The following is a 12,299-nucleotide window of genomic DNA, read 5'->3' as shown; positions in this document are numbered from 1 at the left end:
AAAATTTTGTAAAAGAATTTTACAAGATAGTGGAAATCTCAAGCGGATTGCTTGGGGACTGGACGTAGGCATAGGGCATGACCGAACCAGTATAAAAACTGAGTTTGCATTCTCTTTTCCCTTAAATTTATTTTATTTATTGCAGTTTATATTTCATTTTAAAGAAGTTTATTTTGAATTGTTCTTGAAATAATTCATAATTAGGGTTTCATTATTAGTTAAAAAGAGAGTTAAATTTTAATTGGGATAGTTTGGTATCTTAATTCAACCCTCCTTCTTAAGATACTGAGGCCACTTGTCTAACAAGGAAAACGTTAGAAAAACCAAAAGTGGTCTGTGAATTTTAAAAAGAAGGGTTCGAGAGTTGTTTACGCATAGGGAAGGTATTAGCACCCCATGCGCCCGTCACGAAGAACGACGGCCTTTAATCGAGTGTGCAATAAAAATAGTGTGACTACAAAATTAATTATTTTTCCAAGAGTGGTGAATTTCTTTTCTTTTACTATATTATTTTTTTATTTAATTTTTTTTTTGAATCGACAAGCATGTTGCCCTTACACCTATGTATTCTCAGGTGCATTGAAGAAATCAGACTTACGTAATTCTTTAAGTCTAAATGTTTGTGTGTTGAATTGATTTTATGTTTTTTTTAAAGATTTATTTTAATTGCAAACAAAGAGTCATTAAGGCATTGGACCTTGAAACGACAGTTTTAGATTTTAAAAAGCGGAGGGAGTCGTTAAGGCATTAGACCTTGAAACGATCTCAAGTGATATTTGAGTAGAAAAGATTACATATATAATATCAAGAGGCATACATAAGGGTACAAAGATTACATCAAAATCTTAAGAAAAACTAACCGACTGTTGCACAGGGTACAAGGCTTGCAAGAGAAATGATGTAGGAATCAATCCACGGTTCGATTCGGCAACACCTCGGTTTTTCTTTTTTTCTTCTTCTCTTTCTCCTTTCTGCATTTTTTCTCTCTTTCTTTAGTTCTTTGAACCCTTAAACCCTTCCCCTGCATGGCTATTTATAGGAAAAGGCCATTTGGTGCAAGGGAAGCTCGCCCAGGTGAGTTGGTTGCTTAAAGCTGAAGGTATCAGCTCGCCTTGGCGAATGGTTTGCTTAGGGATGAAGAAATTTCATGGCCCAAGCGAGCCACATGCTTGCCTGGGCGAGTTTAGGTCCTGAAAAATCTAGAAAATGACCATTTTGCCCTTTCCTTGTGGCTTTTGTTTCTGGAACTAACAAACAACCATCAAAACCCTGCGCAACCCCTTGGCCTTGTGTTGTAACCGATGCCAAACACCGTAATTCAATTAGCAATGATCAAAAAATCATATCCGAATGATAAAAACATTATACACAGATGAAATTAGGGTCTAACAGCTCCAAATTTGGCTCCACAAATTCAAATTCAAATTCAAGTGAAATTTAAATAAAAATTCAAATTTTCCTCCAATTTTGTGTGACACTTAGGCTATAAATAGAAGCCTTGTGTGTGCATTTTGCAACTTTGATCATTTGATAAATTAGACTTCAAAGTTAAGACCTCATTCTCCCTCTTCTTTCTCTCAAAATTTTGTTCCCCTCTCTCCCTCTCCCTCCACTCATATTCTCCTACCTTCAAGCTCTTATCCATGGCTTCCTATGGTGGTGAGGTTGTTCTTGACTCAACTTCTCTTTGAAGTGGTGTCTCCAATAACCTTTCCTCCTTCTCCATTATGCTGCCATTGATCTTCAAGAAGCAAAAGACTCTATTGATGAAGAAGATCCAAAGCCCACAAGCTCCACATGGAGCTACATTAATCCTTACAAGCAATCACAACCAATATACAATTCCCACCCCGGAAAAAGAGACTAAGGCACCCAACACTAGGATCCTTTGTGAATACAAGCCTAAGAGAACCTACTCTTAGCCCAAACTAGAAAACCCTATTCTAGCATATTGTAAGCAATTCATGCATAAAACACAAACACCGTGTAAAAACCATACACAAGAAAAACCAAGTAGGAGGGATAGAATCTGACCAATCTTTCCACAAAAACCTTGCTGGATTGAGAAAGTGATCTTTTTCTAGTCAAAAGACACAACTCACTTTCAAGAAAAGATCTTCATAACCAAACGATTAAGAAGTTGTGAGTTACTATATAGCTCTTTTCTTCCATTCTCTTATCCACTAATGAAAGCACAAAGTCTTGCTCATTCTAAGACTAAGATGTTATTTTCAAGATGTATTGAGCATTATCTAATGATCTCTTGATATGTAGATGCTATAAGGTGTGAATGTATGTATACATGATTTTGATGATGCCAAAGAAGAATCAAACAAGGCTGCTTCAAATGATAAGCATTTGCTTCAAGAATAATTCAAGATTGCTTCAACAAACAAAGCCTTGTTTCAAGATTCACTAAAGACCAAGCCTTGCCTTAAAACAAAGTGCTTTCAAGACATGCAAGGCTCTGGTAATCGATTACCAGGAAGTGTAATCGATTACCAGAAGACAGGGTTGAGAAATAGCTGTTGAAAAAGGTTTTAAATTTGAATTTTCAACATGTAATCGATTACCATATGTCTGTAATCGATTACCATATGTCTGTAATCGATTACCAGCAACGGAACTTTGAAAATTCAAATTCAAAAGTCATAACCCTTCAAATTATAACTGTGTAATCGATTACACAAACATTGTAATTGATTACCAGTGGAAAGTTTTCAGAAAATCTGCCAACAGTCACATCTTTTCATTAGATTTGTGAATGGCCATCAAAGGCCTATAAATAGGTGACTTGGGCACGAATTTTACAAAGAGAGAGTTTTGATTGATTAAAAATGTTTTATCCTCTCAAAAGATTAAGAGAGTTTTTCTTGGCAAAAATGTCTTATCCTCTCAAAAGACAATGAGAGAGATTCCAAAAGAACTTCATTGCCAAATGCTCTCTCAAAAGAAATCCTTGGCCAAACACTTGCCAAATCTATAAGGATTCTTACATGATCTTCATTGTAATATTCTTCTCTTGAAGAGAGATTTCTTCTTCCATTCTTCTTACTCAATGAAATTAATTAAGGGACCGAGGGTCTCTTGAGTTGTAAGGATTCCTGAACACAAGGGATGGGTTGTCCCTATGTGGTTCAGAAGTTGTAAAGGATTTTACAAAGATAGTGGAAATCTCAAGTGGGTTGCTTGAGTACTGGACATAGGCATGGGTTGTGGCCGAACCAGTATAAAACTGTGTTTGCATTCTCTCTTCCCTTATCTCATTTATGTTATTGCAATCAATTTTTCCTTGCATGTTTAAAGAACATTATTAAATTGATTGTTGCTGCTTCTTCAGCATTCTAAGTCTATCCCTCTTAAGATTATTGAGGCCACAAGGTCTAACATAAGGTTATTTATAGAGAAAACAATTATAATTGTCAGTAATCGATTAAATCTATAAGGTAATCGATTATTTTAACAAAGTAATCGATTAGATTATCTAAGTAATGAATTAAAGTGTTCATCCAACATCTAGAAAACAACTCAAGGACAATATAATCGAGTAGATGACCTATGTAATCGATTAAAGTGTTCTTTTTCACCTCTGAACACATGAACGAGAGAGAAGTAATCGATTAATCCACTTGGTAATCGATTAAAGTGGAGACTCCTGACTAAATCAATCATTGTCTCAAACAGCAGTGTAATCAATTATGAGATATCGATAATCGATTAAACCGATACGAGACTTAACTCTACAAGCTTCAAACAATTTGTTGTAATCGATTACAATGAGGTTGCAATCGATTAACATAGAGAGTTTTTGCCTCTAAAGAAATTTTTTTAACTTAGAAAATTTTCTTCACACGCACTATGATAATGCACAATGCAAAACATATATCAAATGTACTAAGATGCAACAACAAAAATAACAACCAATACAAATGCCACTCAAGGGAGTTAGGCATGTAAAAGCCAAAACTTCTCCAAAAAAACTTCTTCAAGCTTTAGCCTTAGGTTGTACCATGTTGCTCATGTTGTTCCCCCTATCTCTAATAGTGAATCCACTATATAGGAAGAGCACATGGCTTTGGAAGAGGCAACAAATGAAGGGATTTGACTGAAGGGTCCGATTAGAAATCTTTGATTTTCACAAGAAAAGGTTGTCATTTTCTACAACAGTCTAAGTGCAATCTATTTAGCCAAGGATCAATTCCATCATGAAAGGACTAAACACATTAACATCAAATACAACTTATTCGTACTAAGAATAAGGTCAAAGTCCAGAAAGTTAATACGAGGGAGAATACAACTGATATGTTCATGAAGCATGTTCCAAGAAGTAAGTTTATGCACTGCCTGGATGTACTTAATGTAGATTGCTAGAGATGAACAAAGTTACTTGTAATTCAAAAATGTTATTGAACCAAGGTGGAGATTGTTGATTGTTGGACGATGGACGATAGAGATAGGACAGACAACAACATTGGTCATCTAGTTAAGTACTCTTTTCTTCTATATTGGTCATCTAATCTTTTGTAATCTGATAGAGTTTTGGGAAAGTTTACATAAAGCTTGGGGAACCAAGCATAGGTTGAGTTTAGCTTATCATCCTCAAATTGCTGGCCAGATCGAGAGAATCATCCAATCCTTAGAGGACCTTCTTAGAGCTTGTGCACTAGAACAAAAGGGTAGTTGGAATAGTTCCTTGCCTCTTGCTCAACATGGAAATATAACCATTCTAGAAAAAATAGTTCTTTTAAAGATAAAAGCTTTTCTTTCAAAGCCTTTTGATCAAAACAAGTTTGGTCCTATTGTTAAGAAGTAAAATAACAAATTTAGTGTTTTTAATAAAAACCATATTTGAGATCTATGCAAGAGCAACATAAAAGAGATGGGGAGGAAGAGTGCACAAATATTTTTATATTAGTTCACCTTAATATAGGACTACATCCAATCCTCACTCTTCAAGATGATATTTTCACTAACACAATTAGTTTACAACTGGACCAACAACCATTGGATTTCACAACCAATGGAAAATACCATAATATCCTTGAATCAACCAGGCTAATAACTGACCCACTAGTTCGACCTCAAACACATTGACCTAGTGCTACAATTGAATCGATGACTAGGTCGATTTTTCATAAGAGCAAAATATGTTTTTTTGTCCTCATAAATATGAAAATATTTGGAATCCGTTCCTGCAAAATTTTCAATATGCTTTTCGTCCTTACAAAATTAAAACACAACATTTTTTTGGCGTGTAAGTAGGTTCAGATTGTGTGTATAATCAATGTAAAATATGATATTTTTTACATCGATTATATATATAATTGATATTAAAAGTCATGCACATAAGTTCGAATGTTCAAACCTTATTCTATGCCGCACAAAAAAAATAACACATTTTAATTTTATGAAAATAAAAAATATACTAAAAATCTTACAAAAATAAATTCTAAACATTTTTATATTTTGAAAAACTAAACATATATTTTAACCTTTTTATAATTATGTTTGCGACACAGCATGAAAATTTGTCACACGTGTTTATTGAAAGAAGTGCAGGCAAATCACTGATTGCCAGTTACGTATGTCTTTTTTATGGAAACTCGGCGCAGGGAGGAGAAACCCGCAGCTGGCACTAAGATATTTTCCCATAACTTAGGGCCACTAGTCTACGACTATAATAATTCACCGAACAGAATGTACCTAATATTATTATTTTTAAAAAGCAAAAAAAAAAAAATCACCACGAAAGACAAACAATCATACCAGTTACAAAACATTAAAACCCTATAAATAAGATTTCAAGAATAAAATATACAAATAAATAATAATAATATAAAAACAAAATGTTCAAACACCAAACGTTTGGCTTCCTTTTCAAAAAATGATATAGGCTTCGGAGATGAACGAACATAGTAAAATACAAAAGAAAACAAGGCGCACAAGGTTAGGCCACACGAAATAATATCAGCATGGACAGAGAAAGAAAGGAAAAGAAGAGAGTGACTGCGATATGTCTCTGCCCTGCGTAATACTCTCCTTGTTCTTAATTTTAAGACATTTTTAATTAATTTATATTTTTTTATAAAAATTAATTAATTTAATTAATCATATTAAATATATCAATTATTTATATTATGATTTCAAAATTATTATTATTTTATCTTTTTATCTATTTAATTTTTTTAAAAAAAATAATTAATTAAAATATGTGAAAAAATAATCAATACATTTAAAATTTTAAAAAAATCTTATAAAAAAAGTTGGAAAGAGAGCAAATCGTATCTATGGCCCAAATCAGAGACGCAACCCAGCTTGAGAGAACACTGTCCTCCGATCTCGCGCAACTCAACAAAAGCAAAAATTACGGAAAGCAACCTCTATCATGCCACGTAAACTAACCTATGACTCTGACCCTTCTCTCTTTTTATCATTTCCTTTCACCAATGGCCCCCACCCTCACCTCATCTTTCACACAACCGTATCGCTTCTCACAACATCGACGCTCCACGTACCTACTCCTCCAATCTCAGCCGTCCACGTCTCCCTCACTAGAATCCAACCCACTGGTCCTTAAATATCCACCTGTTACCCCCATCACACCCTCCCTTTCAAATCAACGGTCCACATTCCACGCCTCTCAGATCTCGCAATCAAACACTTTAAACTCCCTCCTTCCTCACTACACGCCGTTTCTCTTTTATTGCCGTTTTTTTTATGTCGTCATGTTCTGAGTTTCGTGTTGTCCTGTTTTGTGTTGTTGTGTTGTGTTCAGTTCTTTCCTTCGTTACATGCAAAAACGACTATGAAGACGCCAAAACGCCAATCGTCGCCGGCAAACGCTGCTCGACCAGTGGAGTCTGATTCCGGCGAGATCGTCACGAGGTTCAAGAACGGTGGCCGGAGAAGGATCAAAATCAAGCGAATGAAGTACACTTGCCAGACGAAGATCCGCGTCAGGAATGACGCCGGCGCTGGCGGCGTGTCTCAACCGCCGGCGGTGGATTCTGAAGGAGAGAAGAGAGAGATTGACGAGCACGTGGAGATATCGCTGTCGCTGGCTTCCTCGTCGTCGGAAGAGGAAGAGCGATTGTCGTCGAAGCAAAGCGACGGCGTTTTGTCGTACGGTTCGGCGTCGGTGATAGGGAGCAGGACGGAGATGGAGGACGCGGTGAGCTCGGAGATAGGGTTTGCAGCGAAGTGCGACTTCTTTGCGGTGTACGACGGCCACGGCGGAGCTCAGGTGGCGGAGGCGTGCAAGGAGAGGCTGCACCGGCTGGTGGCGGAGGAAGTGGTGGGGAGTAGTGAGAGTCACGTGGAATGGGACTGGCGGGGAGTGATGGAAGGGTGTTTTCGGAAAATGGACAGCGAGGTCGCCGGTAACGCGGCCGTCAGGATGGTGGGTTCCACAGCGGTTGTCGCCGTCGTGGCGGTGGAGGAGGTTATCGTTGCTAATTGCGGTGATTCTAGGGCCGTGTTGGGAAGAGGAGGTGAGGCCGTGGACTTGTCTAGTGATCATAAGGTATATTTGTTTCCATTTTCTTAATTATTTAATTTCTCAAATTTCTACTCTATTTTTTATATTCCTTGGACAGCTCATTTTAGAATTGTTATTGTTAATTTTTAGAGTACTTGAAATAACGTCATATTCTTTATTAATCATAGGAAAAAAAAACGTCGTATTCTTTAAATTTGTTAACTTTACCATAATTATTATTGTAAACTTTGATTGATTTTCTAGTTTTATTTATAAGAATATAAAAAGTAAAATATTTTTGCACTATAAAGTAAATTGTCATTTATTTTAAATATTAAAGGTGTATAGAAATTAAATTCTATAAAAAAAAGTACATTTTTGAATTTTCCTTGCATAAAATTTGCTGCCATTTTTCAAGTTTTGATTTCATGTATATTTATGTTTTCACTATGTTAAAAGCGGGCGCAGCACTATTTTGATTGACAATTTTGACATTTTCTTAAAAATATCCATACATATGTGAACATGTAATGCAAGTCAATGCTCTTCAATTTGATGATGAAAATGGTTATTCAGCAAAAATTGTTGCTGGCAGTGAATGTCTGGACTTTGGGGGTGTGTATTTGATGTGTAGCTTCCAAAAGAGAAAGATGTCTTTTGGTCGTATCGTAGAGAATTGAGATCATCTTTGTAATGGGTGCATCAAAGCTTTTATAGTGTTAATTATTGAATTTAAGACGTATGCACCTTAAAACTTGGCATTCAATCACAAATAATTATTTGAATTATTTTAAGATAATTATTTTAAAAATTAACAACCTTATCATTCATGATTGTGATTAGATGATTGTGTAAATTTTTTTACAATTATTAATGCATAATCCTTATTCTCTTAATTATTTCTGTCAGATTTTTTCGTAGCGAAGCAATTTATTGTAAGAAAATAAATGGCATTATGGTTTCCTATTGTGTGCACAGCCCCACAGGCCCGATGAGTTGATGAGAATCGAAGAGGCTGGTGGAAGGGTCATTAACTGGAATGGCCAGCGCGTGCTTGGTGTTCTTGCCACTTCACGATCCATAGGTTAGTTTGAACATTCAATTCTTCATATTCACTATACTGCTGGTTGCTAATATTAAATTATTAATCGTTAACTAAGACCTTTTAATGGTGTTTCTTCGGTGTTATGTGTGTTGTGTTTATCCTTTTGGTTTGCCATTTTTTTAACATATCGTTTTTATCAGCTCAGCACTGTAAAAGCAGAAGAATCTCAGCACCCTCTGGCTTATTAGAGTATAGCAGAGCAACATTGACAAAAAAAGAATGAGTACTATTATTATTGGCATCCTCTGACTTTAAATTTGATTATCTACAATTATTACCTTTTAAATGTTGAACCAAACAAGATGACACACTGTTGCTTAGATCCGCCCATCTGAAAGGAATCCAACAGAATGTAATTAACAATGATTTTTCTATGTAAAACAAGTTTGTCTTAGTTGTTTTTATGCATATCGCAGAACTGGTTTTAAATTTAAGAGTTTTTGGTAAAGTATCTGTTATTTGAAGTGTTAAACTTGAAGGTTGGACAGTATATTGATGATTCAAAACCTTGGACAATTGTCCCCAAGCTTCCACATGCTTTTTCTCCTAACAATTGCTTCTCTTGTATGGTCAAACACGTCGAACTCTTAAATAATAAATGGAGAGAATTTTGTGGTATGGATCCGGTTTACCACAAGATTAAGGAATCTCGATCTATCAAATTGCATGGAAACTTTAATCCCCACATGCTTAAATAGTCAAACTTGAATATTTAAATTTTTGCATCGTTAATAAAATGGTAATATTGAATATGCGTATTATTGATGAAACAGATCTAGAAAGGACTAATATAAACCATCATCTTTAGCAAGACTTGGCTGTATTTGAATATTGTTCCAAATACATTCCATTTCCTACAAATGCATTACTCGGCTATTTTTATTTGCTTGAAGATAACCCATCTGTTTTTTTTTTTTTTTGTAGTTACATTTAATTCCATGACATCATACCATTACTGCTCCAATTTCTCTCCTGTCCGTTCTGACTGTGTAATTTGACTGATGCAGGAGATCAGTACCTTAGACCTTATGTAATATCAAAACCAGAAGTGACAGTGACCCAGCGAAGCAGCAAGGATGAATTTCTCATACTAGCAAGTGATGGATTGTGGGATGTGATGTCAAGTGAAGTTGCGTGCCAAGTTGTAAGGAAATGCTTCCAGGGGCAGATTAGGAGAGTGTGCGATGGAGTTGGGAATCATCAAAACCGTGCTACCGAGGCTGCAGACCTCTTGGCTGAGATAGCATTGGCAAAGGGAAGTAGAGATAACACCAGTGTCATTGTAGTTGAGCTAAGAGGAACAGTAACAACTGATTGAGGCCTCGTTTCTGTCAAAACATGTATTTTTATTTTTATTTTCTTCTCTAATTCTTGCCTTGCTGCTTTGGACTAATATACACTCAGGTTGTGCCTCCTCATTGCCACAAGAGATTATATCTACTTGATAATAATGAGTACTTCCTTACTCACATTAGTGCTTTTTGTAAAATAAAAAAGACCTCCAATTAATTCTTTAAATATCTACAAAGACTACAATAAGTCGATACATTAATTGCGAAACTACTATTTTAGTTTGGATAATTAATAGATAATTGTTTACTTTATTTAACTAAAATTTATAATATATAAATAAATATTTTTAACATATAAATTATATTTTAATTTACAGTAAATAACTTATATTGTATCACTTTATAAAAATATATTGTAATAAAATGTTATTTTTAATTATCGATAATTTCTGATAAAAATTATGGAAATTTAATTTAAAAATAAAATTGGAAATGTTATATTGGAAAATATATGTTGATTAAGGAAATAAAGTATATGAATACATATAAGAAAAAGTGCTTCGAGATGGTCGAAAAAAAAAAACTTTTGGCATTGGTTGTTGAACCAAATTGAGTTTAAAATTAAAATTAAAAAAAATACATTTAAAAATAAATACAAATTTAAACAATAAAATAAATGTTTCGTATATAAAATTAGGATTAGGATAAGACAATAAAATTTGGGTTGACTGAAGATGCATCCTGAGTTCGGCTGTTCGCTGCCATTTGGATATGGAGGATACAAATCACATCTTCCGTCAGTGGTTTTGCTAAAGCGGTTTGAGGTTTGATGGTTCCGAATACACTCCAACAAAACTTCTGCACTCAAGACTTTGATGGGTGGATAGAAAATCATGTGGCTTCTGGTGTTGTGGTTGAGAGCAGAAGCTGGAATATCATTTTTGTCGTGACTCCTTATACTCTTTGGTATTGCAGAAATTTGTTGGTGTTCGAGAATGTTTCCTAGCATCCCTCTAGCATCATATAGCGAATCTTGAGACAAGTGGATGCTATAGCTATTAGCCTTTTGCACAATTCAATGTTGACCTCTGAGAATGGTTTAGTTCAGTACAATAACGCTATCTGTTGGAAGGCTCCTGCTCCTGAGAGGTGGAAGTTGAGGGCAAAAATATCAAATAGGGTCCCTTTTAGAAATTTATTACCAAATAGGGTCCCTTTCGTAATTATTTATCTAGGTGGTCTCTTTTTCTATTACAAAGTGGTACCTCTGAAGGCGCTTCCCGCGACATAATGACACGTGGCACTGCACGATTGGAAGCGCTGCGCACGAGGGCACCTTGGTTCGCGCCCCTGACATTGGCGCCTCTGTACGCGCCCAGGGACCTGGCGCCTTGGCTAGCGCCCCTGCTGTAGGCGCGACTGCTAGCGCAAGGCAGCTAGGCGCGTCCAGCTCTGTTAAAGGACAGCTGGTCCCCCCCTCCCCACTCCCTCCTTCTCCCCCAAGCCCACCTGCTCCCCACTTGTTCCCTAGCTGGTCCCCGAGCCTTGTTCCCCCCCTCCCAGCCACTCCATTGTTTGTTCCCCTTCCCCAACAGTATTCTTTGTGACTTGGTATGTTAATTTTTTGTATTGTTTCAAATTTTTTTTTTTTTTTTATAAATTGTTATATTTCACTATTTGTATGTTTTTTTTGCAGGTAGTCATCTTGTGTACAACAAAATTGTATTCACTCACAACAAGTTTATTTTCTTTATCCTTATATATTTTTGTTGTTAGTTTAATTTGTTTATCATTTTAGTTATTTTTTATTAATTATGTAACAAATTGTTTATTTTTTTTACGGTTGTTTAATTTTTAGAATATAATTTTAATTAAGATTGATAATAAATATTCCTGTAATATTTGTGTGTGTGTGCGTGCGTGCGTGCGTTTTTATTATTTCGTACATTTCATAAAATCAAATTTCTTTAAAAATTTAACCTACATTCAACATTATATATTAACAAAATAATTTTGAAGAAATTATTTCAATTTACTGTCATTATAATTCATTTACTTAAATTACATGTTCGTTTCTAAAATTTAAATTATGTATTTTTTTACAATATTGTTTGCGTACGTACTTAGACTTTATTTATTATTTATAATATGTGTGATTATTAATTTTTTTCTTTCTATACAAGAGTTTTAATATGGCTAGTTCGTCATCTTCTAATCATTATGATGTGGCATCTGGACCATTAGAGGATGATTTATTGTGAATGCAAAAAAATCATATATCGCAACATATTTAGAATAATGCTAATGATAGGATGTTAAAAATCCGACGAGCCACACCACTGTACAATCATAGAGAAGCACCGCCCGACAAAATTATTCCTCTATTACAAGTTTCGGGTTTGTACCCGATAATGAAATTGGTGCA

The 12,299-nt window shown here is 35.2% G+C and overlaps 1 protein-coding gene across 1 annotated transcript; it reads left to right on the top strand.

Annotated features, from left to right (window-relative positions):
• Positions 1 to 6,297: 6,297 nt before the first annotated feature.
• LOC100818568 (probable protein phosphatase 2C 8) lies at positions 6,298 to 10,051 on the top strand. Its single transcript, XM_003553769.4, has 3 exons — positions 6,298 to 7,522; positions 8,456 to 8,561; positions 9,590 to 10,051. The coding sequence occupies exons 1-3, from the start codon at positions 6,806 to 6,808 to the stop codon at positions 9,898 to 9,900; spliced, it is 1,134 nt and encodes a 377-aa protein (XP_003553817.3). The 5' UTR covers positions 6,298 to 6,805; the 3' UTR covers positions 9,901 to 10,051.
• The last annotated feature ends 2,248 nt before the right edge of the window (positions 10,052 to 12,299 follow it).

Source organism: Glycine max, chromosome 19, assembly GCF_000004515.6.
Source record: "Glycine max cultivar Williams 82 chromosome 19, Glycine_max_v4.0, whole genome shotgun sequence".
Taxonomy (NCBI): Eukaryota; Viridiplantae; Streptophyta; class Magnoliopsida; order Fabales; family Fabaceae; genus Glycine; species Glycine max.
The sequence above is the reverse complement of the archived record's forward strand: the minus strand, read 5'-3'. Positions and strand labels throughout refer to the sequence as shown.